This window comes from Tenrec ecaudatus, chromosome 4, assembly GCF_050624435.1.
Source record: "Tenrec ecaudatus isolate mTenEca1 chromosome 4, mTenEca1.hap1, whole genome shotgun sequence".
Classification (NCBI taxonomy): domain Eukaryota; kingdom Metazoa; phylum Chordata; class Mammalia; order Afrosoricida; family Tenrecidae; genus Tenrec; species Tenrec ecaudatus.
The window spans coordinates 153528972-153549942 of NC_134533.1; the positions used below are offsets into that span (position 1 = coordinate 153528972).

At 42.0% G+C, this 20971-nt stretch overlaps 1 protein-coding gene across 2 annotated transcripts in view; it reads right to left on the bottom strand.

Moving 5' to 3' along the window:
- Positions 1-20971, bottom strand: part of PLCH1 (phospholipase C eta 1) — a 227197-nt gene that overhangs the window by 93744 nt on the left and 112482 nt on the right. For both annotated transcript variants that reach the window (XM_075548867.1, XM_075548866.1), the window contains exons 3-5: positions 16787-17030; positions 11376-11505; positions 8518-8688 (exon numbers count right to left, since the gene is read on the bottom strand). In XM_075548867.1, coding sequence (XP_075404982.1) covers positions 8518-8688; positions 11376-11505; positions 16787-17030 — 545 coding nt within the window. The remainder of the gene's footprint in view (positions 1-8517; positions 8689-11375; positions 11506-16786; positions 17031-20971) is intronic.

Here is a 20971-nt window from a genome sequence, read left to right on the forward strand (position 1 = left end):
CAACTGGATCAAAAAATGAGAGAAATATTGTAGCACAAAGCATGGAAGCAAACCCGTTCTCAATGCAAGAACACTTTGTTCTAACAACCTGGCATTCTGTCATGCTCACCCTCCCGGCACAATCACTGAAACAAAATGAGTGCATAAACAAAATGTGGCAAAGAAAGCAGATGGTGCCCAGCTATCAAAAGATATAACATCTGGGGTCTTAAAGGCTTAAAGTTAAACAAGCAGCCATCTGGCAGAGAAGCAACAAGCCCACATGGAAGAAGCACACCAGCCTGTGTGATCATGAGATCTCCATAGGATCATTTAACAGGCATCAGAAGACACAAACAAACAAACCAATAAACCAAACCATATTGTTGAGAACAAGAGGGATCAGAGCACAGGCCCAAAACCCATCTGTAGGTAATGGGACATCCCCTCACAGAAGGGTCACAGGGAAGTGAAGAGTCAACCAGGGCACCGTATAGCACTGATGAAACACACACTATTCCTCTGGTTCCTTGAGGAACCGCTATCGTGATCCCAGTCCTGCCTTTCACTGCGGCCTAGACCAGTGCACGTGCACAGGTACAGATAAGAGATAAGCGCTCACAGCACACAGAATCCAGGAACAGAAATGGGAGCAGCGATGCCAGGAGGGTAGGGGAAAGGTGGAGAGAGGAAAGAAGGCAGGAAGGGGGAACTGAGCACAATGATCAATATGTAACCACATACACCCTTCTAGGGGGACAAACAACAGAAACCAAGTAGAAAGGGAGATAGCAGTCAGTGTAAGATATGAAAATCATAATAATTTATTAAGGGTTCATGAGGATGGGGCGAGGGGAGGGAGGGAATAAAGAGGAGCTGATACCAAAGGCTCAAATAGCATATAAATTTTTATACGTCCCCACCCCCAGCCAGTCCTGGGGCTTTGGGGCTTGGCTCAAGGGGAGTCCCTCTGGGACATGGGGGTACAGTGAATGGTATGACTCTTTGCTGGGCATGCCTACACAGTAGGGTATGCTGGGCCTCCCTAGGGTTTCCCATATGGGCTCCAATAAATTTCTTCCCTTTTGCTTAAAAAAAATTTATAAAATAATGATGGCAACATATGTACAAATATGCCTCATACAATTGATGTATGGGTTATTCTAAGAGCTGCAAGAACCCCCCAATAAAACAATCTTTTAATAAAAATTTTCAAAAAGAAACAAAAGGATGAAAAGAGACTGGTGCTTTTCTGATACACTCATGGTGAACCCACATGCGCGGGGATCAAACCGCCAGCCTCTCGGCTAAGAGTCCAGTGCTTAACTCTCTGGGCCACCAAGGACTCGCCAAAAGAAAGGGAGAGGATTGTTCAGAAGGGCTCCCAGGAGGGCTGGGGCAATGAAACCATCACACCGGCGGCACAACTCTGCAGAGGGTGGAACTCAGCACTCAGCCCTTGCACCAAGAAGTAGACAGGAAGTGTGGAGAGGCGAGGGGGCTGCTTGGCAAACACTGGGGGAGAAAGAAATGGAATAAAACCCCTACCAAATACACTGCTTTGAAGCCCGGACTAGTGGATGTCGAGGATCATGATCTGCGGCTGCAAGAAAGTGGTGTCAGAGAGCCAGGAGCGAGATGGTTTCCTGCTTACCTGTGACCTCATCATGCCCAGATGTTCAGGATGAAAGCCCTAACCAGACAGCCATTGGTCCTGTCAAAGGCATAAATTCAATTTTCACAGGATGTCAGTATAACAAAAATCTAACTTGTGGGCCAATATTGTCTTTCACCTGGTCCTTGACAGCATGTATGTCCTCAGTGAGATCTCATTTCACAACTGGGTAAACTTGTAAAAGACGCATACTCTGCTGTCTACACTAGTCTATTTCATCAGAAAGAAATATTATTATCGAATAGATAGTCAAATCCCCTCGATATAATCCTATTGTAAAAACTTGGCTTTAATGCTCAAAACATCACAAAACCCTTGGCTGAATTACTCCCTGGACACATATAAGTGTCTCAACCTAATCTTCCTCTATTACAAAACCTACTGAAATGCATTACTTCATACTCTTTTTTTTTCTGTTCCCACTTTACTATTTGCTTAGAATGAATTGTGAGAAGCAACATTGCTCGACTAGAATTTCACAGAGGTGGTATGTTGGGCTGTGAACCTCACGGTCAGCATTTGGAAGCCACCGACAGCTTCGCTCCCGTGAGGAGTTAGACTTGGAACCCGCAGAGGCCGCTGTGCCCTCCCTCCGCGAGGCCTGTCTGAGGGGCGGGGACTCCACGGTAGTGAGTCTGGATTGGTTGTGTTCTGTTTACAGAAAGAATATCCCAATGCATCGCTTCACTAAAAATATTTAAAATGTGCACATTTGGCAGCAGTTTTTAACGTGAGCAATGTGATGGATGAAAAAAAGCATCATTTGAGTTTGCTTTACATTTCTATATTAATAATGAAGGGTGAACCTTTTCACAGGTTTTTTTTTGTGTGGATTTTTTCAAGATTTTCTAATATTTTTCTACTATCCGTTTGTATTTCTCATAAATGAGAGTGTTTCTATATTAATGAAATTCACCATTTTCCTCTTTGCTGTATTGCCAGGATTTTTCTAACTTGTGCTTGAGTCCAGCTATTTTATGGAGCTCAATATAGTAAACCATAAGTTTAAAGTTTCAGGACAATAACATTTCATGTATGATGGCTGCCTTTTGTATAGTTTTTAAAATAAAAAAAACATTTTTAAATATCATTTGGGCTATGCCCATATCTAACTTTAAGCTAATTTAGGGAATTAAACAAATACATTTTCCAGGGGCAGATGGTACATAACACTGGCTTCCATTTTGCCCAACTAAAATTGACCAGCAGAAAGTCAACACAACAAGCAAAAAAGGGGAGGGGTGGGATCCTTTAGCAAGTGATGTCCACTATTGCTATTCAAATGGTTTGAGCAAATTCTACTAGACTGGAGAGCTTTAAGCATTTTAATTTTAATTCCTACGACTGGTGCACTTTTGAATAGATTTGTCAAAGGGCTGTCTCATTCATCATTTGTCAATCTTCAGCACGACATTATCAGAAAGGAAAGGCAGACAGTCTCTTCATTGTACAGATTAGGAACCCCAGACTCAAAAATAATGATGGACCTGTGCGAGAAAGATCCCGCCCAGCCTTCTGGGCTCCTGGTCCAATGCTCTTCCCCTTCTCTATGATGTTTTCCAGGTGAGAGTGGATGAATGGTTATAAGAGCAAGAAACTGGGAGTAGAAATGACATCAGTTTTAAAGTTTTCCATTCATTCCCTGTGCGTTGTAGTTTACTTCGTTACCAAAGAATCTGTTTTTGCCAAATTATCAAATGTATTGAAATACCAATGAGATTCTGTTGACACCATTTAATTGAATTCTTAAGAAACTAACAAAAAGCTCAAGAAAACAGAATCTTGTATTAATAAAATATACGCGGTTGTGGCAATAGGGTAAAGTCAAATGTTACCAGGGAATAGGATAGCGATAAAATCAGAAACTTTACCGCAAAGCGTATGTATCAATACCTGCCCATGAGCAACCTAATATGTACTTTCTGGAAATGGCCAGATCTGTGTTATTAAATAAATAACACCAGTTATTGAGAGGCTAATATGCCAGACAGTAGATAGTGGATTTACACCCCTTGCTCCTCTAATCCTCACACCAGTCTTGTAAGAACAATATTACTACTAAAATAATTTTATAATTCACAACATCAAGGACAAAGGGGTAAGTCACAGAGTAAACAGAGCTGTCGTTTAAGTCTGCTCAATCCCATTCAACCACAACACTCGCTCACTGCCACCGCGTCTGTGTGGACTCATAATGAACAACCCTGTCGGACGGGGTAGAATTGCCCCTGTGGGTTTCCCAGACTGTAACACTTCATGGGAGTAGAAAGCCTCTACTTTCTCCAGAAGGTGGTGGTTTTGAACTGCCACCCTTGCTGTTAGCGGCCCTATATGTAACCTGATAAGACACCAGGGCTGTACATTCTACCAAATAATTTAATAATAATAAAAATAAAATCCATTAAAGCCATCTGAAATGCTAGTCTGCTTGAAAAGAGTTTATTAGTACTCTTGATACAAATAAAGGAAACATATATCAGAATACATAATGCTCATCTCAGGCATTAAAATTCAGGAATTTTGTTTCAAAAGAGGCATCAAGAAAGAAATAAAAATTTCGTTCCTACTGTGGTGTTGCGTATCTCGACTAAGGGATGGGCATGGCATATGTGCTGTGAGATATTGTGCCAGTGCTAGATCTGTGTGTGGAACTGGCCAGGGGACACCAGTCTGTCTGTATAATTTCTTTGCCTATCTGTCCCTCCCTTACACACCCACATCTCACCCAAAGACACACACATACATAATTAACAGCTGGGCAGGATGAATACAGTCATTTTTTTCTATTTTCTAGGGTTTCTCAAAATTAAAAAAAAAATACATATGAAAAAAATTTTTATAATGTCATTGAAATAAATGTTGATAAAACCAACAGAAGCCCTCATTTCTATACCTATCATATTAGCCCATTGCCGGCAAATTCATTTCAACTCCCAGTAACTGTCCAAGGCAGAGCGGAACTGCTCCTTAATGCTTCTAAGACGGCTATGTATCTCTATGGGAGCAGACGGGCTCACCTTTCTCTTGACGAGGAGCTGGTAAGTTTGAACTACCAACCTTACAGTTAAGCAGCCAAACACACTTTGCCACAAGGGCTCCTACCTATCTTATTAGCATCAAAAGCTATTTGTGTAACTATAGCTAACATTCTCGCACTGCGTTCTTAATTATAACTTAGAGACATATTATGGATGGCTTCGTGTGATAGTTTCAAAAGCCACGACGACATTTTGAGCCTAGGCTCAATGGGAGGTAATTAGCTCAGAAGAAGAAATAGGTGTACGGATTTCGGTTTACCAAACACATTCTCCTTTTTTCTCCCATTCTTAATAAAGTAAAAGATGACAGAATCTGATCATCAAATTAATCTATAGACGAAGAAACTTTTTCATTACAGTTAAGTGCTATGAAAGAGAATTGTACATTTCAAGCAGTGCAGATTTGAGAAAGCTACAAATCCGTGAGCCCTTTCCCTGCTTATGAACCTACAAGTCTCCATTTGGCTCACATTGTGGTCGTCAAAAAGGCTTAGGCTATGCCAGGCAAAATTGATTAATTTTCTAGGTTAAGGGAGAGTAAAATTAAAGAAAGTTAAAATAATTGAAATACGTTCAAATGGAAAGTCATTTCAAGAATATCAATGTAATCAAAATTGGGGCTAAATCTTAATGAGCATGATTATATGCATATTCACTAATAATAACAACAAAGTTTTACTAAATAATATGCTTGCTATCTTAACAAAAATATTTGATTTTTAAAAACCCATAACAAATAGTATCAGAGCAATAACTACAATTATTTTTATTCTGTCTCAAAAAGATAAAATCCAGGTAATCCAAAAAGTTTATTAGCATTCTCTTTCATTATATCACCAACTCAAATTTACAAAATATCAACCCATACACACACATATTTATTTTAAACTCTCTGAGACCAGGTTTTGTCCATTCCAAATGTAACACAATGCCTAGCATATAACGTATGTTCATACAAGGGAGTAAATTAATCTAAAATCTTACTAGTTCAAGAATCCACCCATGATTAAATCTCCTGAATCACACCCCATCCCATGTCAGCATCTCTGAGAAAAACCTTGACTTTGAATCTTCTACTTTTATCTAGCAAAGTCCCCAATCCATCCCTGATCAGTTATACTTTGTTAAAATTAATGAGAATGTATCTTACTTGAATGTCACAACATTGACTCTTACTTCTACTCATTAGAAGTCGTGGTGGCACTGTGGGTTAAGCACAGAGCTGCTCACCACGAGGGCAGCAGTTCAAATGCAGCAGCCACTCCAAGGAAGAAGGATGGGCCGTGTGTTCTCCTAGAGACTGACCCCCTGGGAAACTCTGTGGAGCCGTCCTACTCTGTCACATAAGGTTGCGTCCAGCCTGAACTGACTCGAGAGCAGTTGTTGCTTTTTCCTTTTAGTTCTTCTCTTTAGGATCCTATTGACAGTTTATTCTGGTTTGCATGAAGTTCTATCAACATCCAGAACCAGAATATATGCTATACTCAAGCCATATGGCCAGCAATTCCTTTTGTGTAGCCCTCCAATAGAAATATGCAAACAAGTGTTCATACAGCATCCCTATTCATAATAGTCAAACATATAAACAACCCAGATATGCATCAAATAAGTAATGCATAAGTAAGATGTTTATAATACAATGGAAGATTATTTGACAATAAAAAGGAGTTAAGTACTGATACATACAACATACATACAGTCAAACCCTGGTGGTGTAGTGGGTTACAAGGTGGACTACTAACCACAAGGGCAGTGGTTCCAAACTACCAGCTACTGTGTGGGACAAAGATGAGGCCACATGCTTCCGTAGAGATTTACAGCCTCAAAAAGCCACAGGGGGCAATTCAAGTCTGTCCTCTAAGGGAAAGCAGGTTGAGGGCAGTGAGGTTTAGTTTCAACATGCAACATGGAAATGTCTTCAAAATACGATGCATGCTATGCAAAAGAAGCCAATTACAAAAAGCTAAATCATAAGAAAGAATTTGTGAAAAATATATGCCCCGCAGACAAATGCATAGAGACCAGGCGGAGATAGGTAGTTGCTAGGTGCTGGGAGAAATGGGAAATAAAGAGTGATCGCTAACAGGCAGCAAGTTTCTTTTGGGGATACTGAAAATCTTCTGAAATTAATATAATAGAGATGGTTGTGTAAATAGGTTAATATACTCAGAAGCCCTTAACTGTATACATGAAAGGGTTAAAATGTGGGGCATGTGAATTATATCTCAATAAAATTTATTAAAACAAAAAGAAATACACCCACAATTATTTTCATAGGCACTGCAGAAAGAATTCTTTCTACTGGATCATTGAAGATAAAATCCAAATACACAAAATTTTTATGATTTCAGCAAGTAAGTGCCCTGTGTTTAAAATGGATAAAGGGGATTAGCCCTTTATATTAAACCTGTAAGTCTATAACCCCACAGAACAGTAAGCCTCACCAACTGCAGCACCAACTGCACAAGAAAGTCTACAATAAAAGGTTAAACATCTTTTAAGCAAAAGTTTCTTTTCATTCTCTACTTTAGAAAAATAAGAGGAATTTGAGGCAATTTTTAAGAATCTGAGTACTGAGTACATTAGAAATAACAGGTGCCTGTAGGGGAACAATATGAAAGAAAATTAAAATAATCCAATATCTGACTTCCCCAAAGTAAAATCATTGCTATCAGCATACACTTGACCCTCCTCTGACTTGACTTCTCTTATTAAATTATCAGCCACCCCCTCTAGTCCTGGAAACACCTGCTGTGAAAGGATGACCTTCTGAGATGGGGGCACCACAGGACAGAAACGAGATGACAGAGGGTGTGTTGCTCTGTTGGCGACAACTCATTCTCCAGCCAAGGTCTCTCCTTCCATCCCTGAGGGCATTTATCCAGCACATCATATTCTTTTCTCTTCTTTTTTTTTTCTTCTCCTGTTGCTCTCCAGTGCAATGGAGTCAAGTTGCACACAAGGTAAACATCTCAAAGCCAAGAGGGCCCCAAGGGCAAGGTCATCCCAAGGATGCAACTCACGTCCCATGTCCCATGTCGCTTCTGCCTTTGCTACCTCTAACTTGGTTACAAAACAAAGGAAGCATTTGCTAACCATCACTGCATCTATGTAGTATCACATTTTAAAGCCGTCAGTCTGCACAGAGGAGGCCTGGTGGTACAGTGAGTCAAAGGAGGCTTGTGGTCCAAACCCACCCGCCACTCGATGTGAGCAAAGTAAGATGTTCACTCTCATAAGGACCAGCCTTGGTCACCTTTGGGAGCGGTTCTGCTCTGTCCCACAGGGTCACTAAGACTTGACATCAACTTGATGGGAGTCTATTTTGTTCTAAATATAGTTTAGGGATTTGCTTTGCTTATCATGACTTAACTTACTTAGCTTTCTCATCTCATAAAATGCCAATTTCCAGAATCACCAGCAACCTACTATATTACCAGTTAAGAAGTATACCACAGTTAAATGTGAATGTTCCTAGTTAAATTATTAATAAGACAGAAAGTTTACCATTGTCTCTAAATAAAATATATGTTAACATTGATTTGTCTGGAGATATATATATATATATATATATATATATATGTATATACTAAATACATATTTAGAGTAAGAATATTTTATAAGCTACTATTCAATTTACCACTTTTTTTTTTAATTGGCCACTTCTCAAAAACCTCTGGGACCATGTTTTAAACAACTCGAGAATAAGTGTGATACTTATCCCTATGTTAAATTTAATGTATAACCACATTCAGCATCAAGAAAAGCTTATGCATGTTTCACAAGTGTCTCTGAGTAAACATAAATGCTGTATTCTAAGGGTACCTTCTGCTCTACTTTCAGAAACTGAGCCAGTTCTTCCACAGTCAGGTGATCTTTCTTGTCACTATAGTTTAAGAGCAACAGATAAAGATCCCGTCTCAACGACATCATTTTGTAAAAAACACAAAACTCTTCAAAGGTCAAAGTTCCTTGATTCTCATCTGTATCAGCTTCCTAAAAGAAAATTAGAAGAAGAAAAAAAAAACAGTGTAAGAGTTTGACAACAGAGATTCAGTACTGGGAAATTACTCCTCACGTATCAACTATCTCATCAACCAATATTTTGCACTCACCTTAATGAAAAATCTACTCTCCAACTATTTTGCAGTTATGATATGTATCTGGCAGTAACCAAGATATGACCTGAAAGTAATACAGACTGTGACAGCTAAGGTTACGTATCACCTGGGCTGGGCCCTGATTCTCAGTGGTTTGGTGGTTATATAATGATGTAATTTGGCAGCTACCTAATGATGAAGTCATCTTCTGATATGATATAGTCATCTTCCATTTGCACCTATTTTCACATTACAACTAGTTTGGAGCACCTAACCAGGTTAAGTAAGGAATGGGTATAATAAAATATGTATACTGCATAACCTCACAAATGGTGAGTACACATTCTTTTAAGTCCATGCTGAATATTATAAAAATCAACTATATATCATGCCATAACAGAAGTTCTAACAAATTAGAAAGATAATATTTTACAAGCCAATTTCTCTGGCTATATCATATTTATAAATCAACAAAGCAAGTTATATATTTGGAAATAACATATTTTAAGTTGAAAATGTAACGCACAAATGTTTATTTTAAACATAGCTCTTTAAATTGAAAATCAAAGGGCTCATTTTTATTTTAGCCTAGGGTCAGTTATGTACTTAGGTACATTTTCGACCAATATTTAGTAGGTCAGACACAGATTCTAGGTGAGGCTGATTTCAAAAGAGCCAGCTGTACTTGATAAGACTCCTCAAAAAAAGACCTTGTGATGCTCCACCAAAAAAAGAGAGAGAGAGAAGAGTTCTAGGAAGGCTTCATTGTCTATCGACTATGCGGCCAAGAAGAGAGTACTCCTGACTAGCACTCAGATCGTGGGTCCTACCATGCCGCTCTGGGCATTACCGAGGTCAGCCAGACACACGGCCCGCAGTGGAAAAGTCCTACACACAGGAGACACACTTGCTCACCTCGTCACTCTGGCTTGATAAGCTTTTCATCTAAGGTCATAAAAGGGACTATCCACTTGCAGGTTTATGCACGAGAGAAATAAGAAGGGTAATACAAACAGCCAGATGAACAACCATCTTCACTGCAGTGTTATTTACAATAGATGGGAACAACAAATATGTATCAACTGATGAGCAAACAAGGGGCGGCACATACGTACAATGGAACCTACGCAACAATAAAAATAATTCATTACAGACACACACTTACAAAAGAGGGACTTTTAATGTTGTCTTAAATCTTGTCTAAAGCAAACTTTGAAACTTGAAGACATTTAACATAAACATTCCACGGTTTACTATCTGAATATTGAATACATTAGAGATAAACAGATGCCTGGAGGGGAACAATATGAAAGAAAATTGAAATAATCCAATATCTGACTTCCCCAAAGTAAAATCATTGCTGTCAGCATACACTTGACCCTCTGCTCTGGCTTGACTTCTCTTATTAAATTAGCAGCCACCCCTCTGGTCCTGGAAACACCTGCTGTGAAAGGATGACCTTCTGAGATGGGGGCACCACAGGACAGAAACGCGATGACAGAGGGTGTGCTGCTCTGCTGGTGACAACTCATTCTCCAGCCAGGGTCTCTCCTCCCATCCCCAGGGCCCTGTGTAAGGGCGCACCTTCCATTCCTTCCTCCTCTTTTCCTCCTGTTGCTCTCCGGGTCAATGGGGTCAAGTGCCCCACCATGCAAACTATCTCCAGCCAAGAGGGTCCCAAGGACGTCCATTCATTGTAGCAACTCACACCCCAGGTTGCTTCTGCCTTGACTACCCCCCCCCCCAAGAACAAGAGGTTAGGCAACAAAGGAAGCATGGAGCATGGAGCCCTTTGCTTGCTTTTTCATGTGCAATGAAGCACCTGCCTTGTAACCTAAGATGGAAAATCACTGCAGCACATAGGCCATGGTTCCATCTTACTTTCCTACAAGGAAGAGCCTTTTTATAAATTAGCTTTAACAAGAGCCCACCTCGTCTTTGCCCAGACTTAAGTTAACAGAGCCCATTTCTGCAGCGAAGTGCAGGGATTAATACAATCCCAGCCGGACACCACGGACGTTTGGGCTGTGTTTAGGGCCCGATTACTTACCAGCTGAGAAGGAACATCTTGTCCAACATCAGCAAGCAGGGGTTATAATTTCTGACGCGCTCCCTACATGGTAGGGATGGTACAGTTCTTGGAAGCCTCGTGAATTCTAAATCATAAACAGACTCCTCTGAAGACAGACAAAGGGCCCTTGATGACTTCGATAAGCGCTATTCTTTTTGGTGTTACTTCATCTTTATTCTGACCCTCACAACAGCTCTAGGAGGTAGGCAGATAATCGATTATCACCCTACGCAGCTTAAATAAGTTCCCTGCCCTGTTGAAAAGTGTTCCTCCTTAGCCTTATGACAACAACAACGACGACCAAAAACGCATTTCAGGAAATAAAACTGTGGGTACTCGTTAAGATTATGAAGTTTATTTTCCTGAATGAAGCAAAAGCAAAGAAAAATAAGGGAGTACAGCTCAGGTAATATTACTTTCCAGCAAAACAAAATAGCCCTTTCAGATTTCAAAGTACATACAGCGCTTCCAGTAAGATTTTATATAGGATCAAAGGGGTGATGAAAACGCACCTGAAACATTTGTCTGACTTTCCGCCGGGGCAGGTTGACATTTAGTTTATGCATCAGTTGGTGGATCTCTTCAATATTCAGCAAACCATCACCATTCTTATCCGCTTCCTCAAAGGTCTGCTTCACCCACGTTCAAAAAGAGTCAAGGAAAGCACTGGCATGTCATCAAAAGAAAAGCGACTCCCTCGTGGAGCGACTCACAAGGACATCGGTCAGCAACCCGAAAACCTAAGCAGGCAACCTTCTGAGGAAGCCCTGCACCCTGCAGGCATGAACAGGGACACCGAGAAGACACTGGAGAGGGGTGTGTACACAGGTATTGGTGTTCACTGTGAAACCAGAGCCAGACAAGATGATAGTCAGTGTTCACACAGAACGTGCTATCAATTTTACCCAAAGGAAATAATAAATCTACTAGTCCAAGAAGACACTAGCTATTAGCATCTAAAGAGAAAAACAAAACAAAACAAAACTGCAATACTGGTTCTATTTCACTCTCCCAAGACGGTTCTACCTTCCCTCACTTCTCCAATAGCAGACGCCTTACATTTAAATACTTCTGCATGACTTTATATATTATCCCTTTCTAATTCTCACTTCTTGTCCAGGGATTCTCTGTTGTACTGCCGTCTCAATTACCATATATACTAGCGTATAAGCCAACCCAAATATCAGCCGAGGCACCTAATTTTACCACAAAAACTGCATCTAAAAAATGTGCTGAAAAACTCGGCTTATACATGAGTATATATGGTGGTTTTCATTTGTACAGTTAGAATTCTCTATTTATGTGGTATATCAATATGGAACAAGTATGGTCCATATTGTAGCTCCCAAACACCTTGATAAAGAATCTTTTCGTGGCATGATGCAATCTCAAATATGCTTTTCCAAACTGAGTCCTCATTTTGTCCTTCTATCCCCTTTCATATATAACCTTCACAGCAACCCCAATCATACACACTCTTCTAAAACTCTCCTCTCTCCTACATTCAGAAACTGTAAAAGGTCCTAAGAAATTGGGAGATCTCATCTCATCGTAGACAAGGAGAAGAAACTAGAAAAAAGGAAGAAAGCTGTGAGTGTTAGCACGAGCCACGTCTCCAGCCCAAGCCCTTTGCAATCTCGTATGGCACTCTCTGCTCCCCGCCATCCAGGCCTGTCTCTGTACTGCGGCCTCCTCCTCTTACTAGTCCTTAGTCACCCGACTTCCCTAGCCTGCTCATGGGACGTCTCACAGCACAAGGGTTGCCCTGGAAGCGCAGGCTGAGCTTATTGACAGAGAATTTGAAGCTGGGCTTCAATAAGATGGGTTTAACAGCAAATGGACAACGATTTTAAAGGCCCTCCATGAGATGAACTTTTGAGGTATTTGTTTTATCTCAAGAAAAAGCAGAGTAGACGGGAGTAAAGTGGATGGACAGGAAATGCCGTGGGGGGGGGTCATGGGACACAGTGATTACACGTAGACCTTGAAAACCACAGTGAGCTTCAAAGTCTGAGAGAAAAGAGCTGAGATGATAAACGGAAACAAGAGAACCAAAGGAAAGGGTACCCGTCTAAAACCAGGAGCATGGGGGTACACCAGAGAGGAGAGGATCGATGGGTGCTATGTGCTTATCAAACTGATCATTTTCATTTTGAATCAACGCCATAGGTTTTAGGTAATTTGCCCCAGGTTAAATAATCAGTGGCATAATTGGGGCTGGACCTCAAGCCTTGCACCTCCTGACTCTGGGCCTTCAACCATAGCACATTATCCACATGATCACTTCCTGTAGATCAGAGTGCTGTGTCTATCTCCACCCAGTAAGGACGTGGCTGCAGAAATAAATCACTTTACATTTCACACTGGATGGATTTTTCCCTACGCAACCATTTTAGACTCATTATCCTCATTATTCATCCACACTTGAAATTTCCAGCCCTAAGTGAAATCCAATAATGATGAACATCCCAAATCTGTTCTCCTCAATTAATGTAATTAACTGTATGTCCAATCAAGGATGTCATTCTCTTATTAAGACGTTATCTAAAACCAAATTTGCATGAAACTAGTTCCCACTCAATTGAACTCCTTTTTTTACTTTATCTTTCTCTCTACTAACTATTCACTAATTTACTAATTTCCATTTTTCTCCTTCACTGACCCACACATCAGTTGCTTTTTTTATGTCTTATGAAATTATTTCTCTGGACAGCTCTGAGGTACACTTGCTTTGTAAGTAACTCTTTTCAGAATAGGGGATTCATTTTCTGCCATGCACAATAGCAATTCTGGACAAAGCTGAGGGGTGGGGGGTGGTTAGTTTAAATATGAAAAATACCGTGTTCAAGTAAACGTGGCCACGGAAACAATTGCCACTGAAGCTGAGGGAGGCTCGCGCAATTGGTGCCCATTCCTCTCACTGGTCTATTTTGAAGGTTGTGCGGGAGACACGTGTGACTAACGTCCTGGAATACTGGCCATTTGTCCTGGCAGCCCCTGGAGCTGTCTCCCCTTAGGCCATCGCCTTCCTTTCTTCCCTGCTGGAAAAAAAAATCTGTTTTGTGGAAGTAAATAAGAGCCGCACACTATGAAGAGGGAGGTGCATCTTGATTGGCTTTAACATGATTTTCCTCAAAGATGATCCTGGGGTTCCTGCAACCACCAGATCTGCCCTCTCCCAACTCCACATCTGTGAGAGGCCAGATTTTCTTCCTTGACCGAACTTCAACGGAAACACCACCATCTCAGACTGACTGCAGAGTGGACATGAAGATCCAGCTGTGTTCAATTAAGCCAGACCCGGATAGAGACTTACAAAAAGTAAAGCAACCCTATTCTTGTCATTTTGTTTGATTTTGAAAATAGAGTGATTTTTTTCCATTAAAATAAGTTGTTAGCATGGGGTAGAGCTTATGATCGCTGCAGAGGCGGGGAATTGGCTCTTCTAGGCCAAGTCTCTAACGCTCATCAAACCTCCTTCCCCCTGCACGGATCTAATAAGAAGATGAAGGAAAATGCTGATGGGATTCACTGTGATCGACTGCGAACAGGTGCTCCTTGAGGGGCACCCTGCTGGGTAAAACCTGCGTCCTTTGAGAAGGAGGAGTGGTCTTCATCGATAGCTAGAATAAGGCATTGAGCGTGTCCTCTGGCCACAGCATCTGACCTTCGGGCTCTGGACTGGACCATGCCCACCACCCACTGAGGCATTTTCGTGACGTTCCGTGGGTTCTGGGAGCCACTGCATCGGTTCACAGAAACCAGAGGCGTGAGGAGATCCATTCAGGAAGGAGTAGGGGAAAGGTGGATCAGACTATTATCATGCCGGAGTTGGGCTCTTGGGACTCTGTCCATCTAGAACTTCTTGGGACTGGTTTGGTATTAATTGCTATGAAAAAAGTTATTACCTGAGTACCTTAAAAAGAGTGAATTTTTTTAAGTACCAGATTTTATTTCTAATGAGGTGAATGCTGGCAGAGATAACCCAGATAACCAAAAACTCTTGGCAGTCTTCAATTTTAAAGAGTTCTTGAGATCAAAATCCAACCATGTTTATGACTCATTTCTCTTGGCTTAGGAATGGGCCTGCAATAACAATTTTGGCCAAAGTTGAAGATGGGGCGGTGTTTTGATTCTTTGGGAGAGTTTTCCTTTGGTTATATATATATATATATATATATATATATATATATATATATATATATATATATATATGCTGAGAAGGTATTGTCACTCCTCGTCACCACAGCTATGTTGTGGCTGCTAACTGACGCTGCTACAGCTCTCTTTAACCACAAGAGCAGCCAACTCAAGGACCAACCAAGATGCTAAGAATTACAGACGGTGGGTCCCTAATTGTATCCTGAAATCCTTGAATGAACCAGTCCAGGAACTTTCCTATCTCACATTTCTAGTTTATGAGAAAATTATCTTTTTATTATTTCGGGCACTGTTAATCTGATTTTCTGCTGCGTGCAGCGCAAAGCAATCTTACTAATTCAGTTTTGTCTTGTTGTTGTGTTTCTGCCAGATGGAAAGGAGTGAAAAACAAACCAACAACAGAGAGCCTTGAAAAATCCGTTGTGATGTTTGCGCTTGGTTCATCTACGAACCCAGTCGCACTTATCTACATGCTGTGCATATTGATGAAAGCATCACGGCTCATCGGCTCAGACCTTCACACTATTGAGACCCTTTCAAAGCTGGATATTTTCATTCCGTTCCAACAATATTCTAGGTATGGGATTAAAGAAAACCCATTGTGTTAAGTCGATCTCAACTCATGGTGACCTTACAGAACAGAGTAGAATTGCCCCCAAAAGGTTTCCAAAGCTGTAACTCTTTTCCGGAACGCACTGCCACCTCGTTCTCTGAGGGAGCAGTTGGTGGGTTTGAACTGTCGACCTTTCCGTTAGCACCTGAGCACTTTAACCATTGCACCAACAGTGCTCCTTGGGATTGTAGCTAGAGCAGCACAAACATATCACCACTCTGGAAAAGAACTGGGGCATACAAGCCAATGAGAACAAAACAGCAATATTTCTCCCTACCTAGAGGAGGATAAGAAGGTATTCAAGATGTGACGGCAGAAAGCAGAGCCGCCTGCTAGTCCAATGCCCTTACTTTACAGAAAAGGAAATGGAAGCCAGAGAAGCCATGCCGAAAGCCCCCCACCACTGGTGTGGAGGTGCTCTCTGGCCGACCATGCTACTCATGTATCTTGTGTCCTCTGCAGTACCACAAGAGTGGGTTTAATCAAGTGAGGCTCGGACGCCAGTCATTTAGAGAGTAAATGTTATTAAGGGGCGGAAACAGTAGTAATCAGTTTCCTTTCCAAACCATAATTTAAAGAGAGAAAGAATGTAGGAAGAAGCAGATGCATGGTCTATACTTGGAACTAAAAAAAAAAAGTTACACTAAACTCACTTCAACACAAAGTCAGCTTTTCTGACATTCACATTAGCGCTTTCCTGGCTCTAGTTAAAGGCTATTTCTATCATTGTAAAGGTGCCGGTTATAGCATGCATTGCACTCCTCATCTCTCTCAGGAACGTTCAGGCTGCACACTGCGAGGCGATCCAGGCTCCTCACAGGAAGTTGGCTCTGGGTGCACACACACTCAAGTTTCTAGACATTTGTATCCCAGTTCAGTTATCGGAGGTGAGAGGAAGCGGGGTGGGGGGGGGGGAGGAAATTAGGGAGAAAGAGGTGAAATGGAAAGGAGCTCTAGCCCTCAAAATTATGGGCAAATCTTAAAAAAGAAGCCCCACTACTGTCTGGTCAGCAGCAGCGTCTTTCACCTGGTGAGTGCCTGTGGGTTAAAACCACTGTTTGCTTCACCAATGCACCAGCAGGGCTCCTGGAAAAAAGCAAAGAGTAGTCTAATTCTCTTAACTAACACACACACACACTTCAAGGATATTGGTCATGAGTCCTCTGCCTCTTGGCAAGGGAATCTTCGTCACTGATGCCAGCCATCAGGTACTTGAGGCCTGTGATCCAGGTGCGGGCCTCCTCGGGGTTGGAAGTGATGAGGTCCAGGGACTCCATGTGGTTGCCATGGTAGATGGTGAAGCAGCAGCTGGGGTCAAAGTTTCCCTCCGCTTGTCTGTGGAATATTTCCGACTGCCGGCCCTCGGTGACTTTATAAATGGAGTCAATAATTACTGTGAGGGAAGCAAGATACACACGAGTGAGGGCAGGCAGAGATATCTACACAGCTTAGGTAAAAATATCTACACAGATTAGGTAAAAAGAAAAGCAAAATCGTTTTAAATTGGAAAAATGAGAATAAATTCGCTGTCTGTGAGCTGTGGTTTTTAGTTCAAACTTGAACTATAGGTCCTACTGTTTGATACTATGAACCCTACCAACCGAATACATGAGGGTCTTCAGCGGCCTTGAAAATACCTACCTAGACCTTGATCCAGGATGCCCTAGAATTGATGCTACAATGCCAATGGAGGGGCCGATTCCAACTCATAACCACCCCATAGGGCAGAGCTGAACTGCCCTTTAGGATTGCTGAGACAATAAATCATTATGGCAACATCTAATCTCCTCTCTCTCCTGAGGAGTAGCTGGTGTTGTAGACCGCTAGCCTGGTGGTTCGCTGCCCAACGTCTAGTCCAGAGAACCAGCAGGGCTCCTTGCAATTTTTGTTTGAAACAGAGCTATGCCCGCCAGGGCAATGAGCCTGATAGAAAAGGTGGTTAATGAGCACATCAAGTGTACAGTTTACATGTTTCTGGAGGGAAAGCATTCAAAGCCCTATTGGACTTTGGTGTTTGCCAGGATGTCTTTCTGGAACCATTACTGATGGTGACCTCAGAATGGCCTCCTATAAAGGCTGGTGATTGCCACCCTTGACGGGCTGCTCGCCCTTGAAACTAAACCCATTGCCATAAAACCGGTAGCAACTCGTAGCAAAAGGGCAAAGTAGTACTGCTCCTTCAGGGGGAACTCAGTAAACAGTTTTAGAAATAGAAAAGAGTGGAGAAAAATAGAGATTAACAGAGGGATAAAGAAAATGCATTCAATTCTTTCTAAATTAAAAATTGATATCTCACTGCCACTGAATCATGCCAACTCACAGTGAGCCTATATGACAGGGTAGAACTGCCCCGTGGATTTCCGAGACTCTAACTCTTCATGGGAGTAGAAAGCAATGTCGTTCTCCCACAGAGCTGCTGGCGGTTTCAAACTGCTGACCTTATGTTTAGCAGCCCAACACTTAACAACTATGCTACCAGGGCTCATTAGTTATGTTACTAGGCATCTACGAAACCAAGGCCCAATGACCACTCAGTATCACTGTTGGTCACATCTAATCTCAGACACCTTTCTAAGCAGGTTCTAAAGCTTAAAATACATTCTAGAAAGCCAAATCCACGAAATATCTTCGTAGGGGAAAGAAAACCCTATGAGGTAAGGTTTTTTTTTAAGACCAAATTATATATTTTCTCAATAAAATGAAAATTCTATGGAGACCTGGATTCAAAACCTGGCTTTGTCATTATTCACTATGTGATGTGTGCTTAGTTGCACAACGTATCTGAGCCACCGAGTCAAGCCAGGCCAATCAGATTCTTAATTTCTGGCCTGAGTTGGGGGTGGGGGAGGGAGACCAACATTTCATTGCAACTGTATTGAAGGCAGCCGAGCAGAGAGGAGGCATGACTAAACCAAAATTGTTAGGATCAGAAACTACACATACAGACCAACTGTGAGGTGCGTGTTAAAAAGAGGCAGTATTGATGCTAAGAATATGACAGCAAGTGTTAATGATTGGTATTTTGGTCCCAAGGAAATCTGGCAAGTACTTTAAAAGCTCAGTTCTTACAACTCATTCCATTTTCCCAACAATCCTATGAGATAAGCAGCCTTATTAGCATCATTTCATAGTTGAAGGGACTCTGGCACAGAAAAATGCACTAACTGATCAGAGTGCATGGCTAGTGGGCAGCAAGCACGAGAACTGAATGCAAGCTGTTCACTAGTCCCTGAGGTCATAGCCTCAAACAGTACATCGAGAGAGGGACAGGGCTAGTCTCTAAATGAACTCTCTTTGTTCAAATCCCATCACCACTTATTAGCGGTGTGGCCTCAGCAAGTATCCAACTATGCTAAACCTCAATTTCTTCCTCTATCAAGATGAGCGTCATCCTGTATAAGGACGTCTGTGTTACTCGGTGGTTGTGAGTCTTTCATGAACGAGTACATGTATGTAATCAGGAATCCGCAGAATGGCATGCATTACCCATTGGCTTTGTGTCCATTCTTCCCACTCATAAGGACCCTGCAGGCCAGAGCAGGACCACCCGCTCCACAGCTTTCCTGGGCAGCAATCTTTACAGGAGCATGCACAGGTAATGCCTAATAAACTCTCAGTACAACTGCCAAAGTGCTCAGGCACAAAACTCTGCACACAGTAGGCTTTCAGAAACAATAGCTAATATCATCTGGGGGCCGCTTGTAATTTCCTACTGCCCTCGACAGCACACATTGTTGGTGTCAGCCACTGTAGCGTGGGCTCCAACTTACGGTGGCCCTGGGAGTGCAGAGTAGAACTGCTCCGCAGAGTTTTCAAGGCTGTGACCTTGAGAAAGCAGATCACCAGGCCCGTCTTCTGAGATGGCCCCGGGTAGGTTTGAACAGTACCTTTTGGCTATGAGTTGCATACTTAACTATCTATCCGTTTATAGCTGGGCAGTGGCATAGTCTAACGCAGGTATCCAGGCAAAGGAGACTGGAAAAGATCAGAGTCAAACCAGAGTTGGTGAAACAGCCTTGAAAGAATTCCCCTCCAGGTTTCAGCTCACATGGCTTGACGCCTTGCCTGATAACAACTTGGTGCTGCAATGAAGGAAATCCGCCTTTAAAACAAATCCAGCATTGACTGCCGTCTACTGCATAGGTGCAGGGTACAATAAAGCCGGAGGAAGGTGGAAGCAGGAAAGGCTTAAGAAATCAACTGTTTCAGTAAAGTGGGTGAAGGGAGACATAGGTCAGTGTACGACATGGCAAAATAATAATAATTTCTAAATTATCAAGGGTCCATGAGGGGGGTCAGGGACGGAGGGGAAAATGAGGAGCAGATACCAAGGGCTCAAATAGAAAGCAAATGTTTTGAGAAGGATGAGGCAACAAATGTACAAATGTGCTTGACACATGGATGGATGGATATATGGATTTTGGTAAGAGTTGTATGAGCCCCCAATAAAATGATTTTTAAAACAGAGAGAAAACACTGCTCAAATAAACAGGCAATAAAGTCATTCTTTTTCTGCTGGCAAAAATAAAAAGACTATCAAGCAAAAATCCAAGATCACAGGGGGAATTGGATCTAGCAGTGCTGCTTGTTGTGTCAGTCTCAGCCACTGCCTTTGTTTACAATGTTAGCTCTGCCTCGTCCCCCTTCCTTTCGATCAAGATCAGTCCTTCTGATGCACGTACCCCACAGGGGCCTGAAAGACCCAAACAGAACAGTGCTAGGGACTCAGAAAAAAATAGAAAACAAAAAGAAGAAATTAGCTGTTTCATTATGGCTGTAATGAAATATGCATGAAAAGACAGAAAATGGGCAGGGGGAGGGAAAGGAACAGCAACTGAAAGGTACAGCTAAAATCAACTGAAATTTCTAGCAAGATTGCTGTGCTGGGCAAGCTAAGATGATGACGGCAGCACAGGGCCGGGAAGATGGAGGAGAACAAGGAGCTCTCCCAGGGCAAGAGGGACACAGAGCCAGGAATCTTGAACCTACTCCAGGATGCTCATCGGACCATTTATTGTGGACTGAAAGTGTGGAAGAAAATTAGCAAGAGGTAATGCTAGGAAAGTAGGCAAGACTAGAGGGAGGAGAGGCTGGAATGGCAGGTTTAGTGACAGGCCAACCCTGTCTTCCCGCCTTAGCGTCAGAAAAGCACCGGCAAAGAGGTCTGCTCTAGAGCAGGGCTTGGTACACTGGCTCAGGAGCTATGTGCAGCTCTTTCCGGATGTACATGTGGCTCTCAAGTAAAACTGAAAAAAAAGTTAAGGACATTGTTCACATAGCGGTGGTTTCATTTGTAGAAATATAGTTATGGCTCTCAAATAATTTTTAAACTGT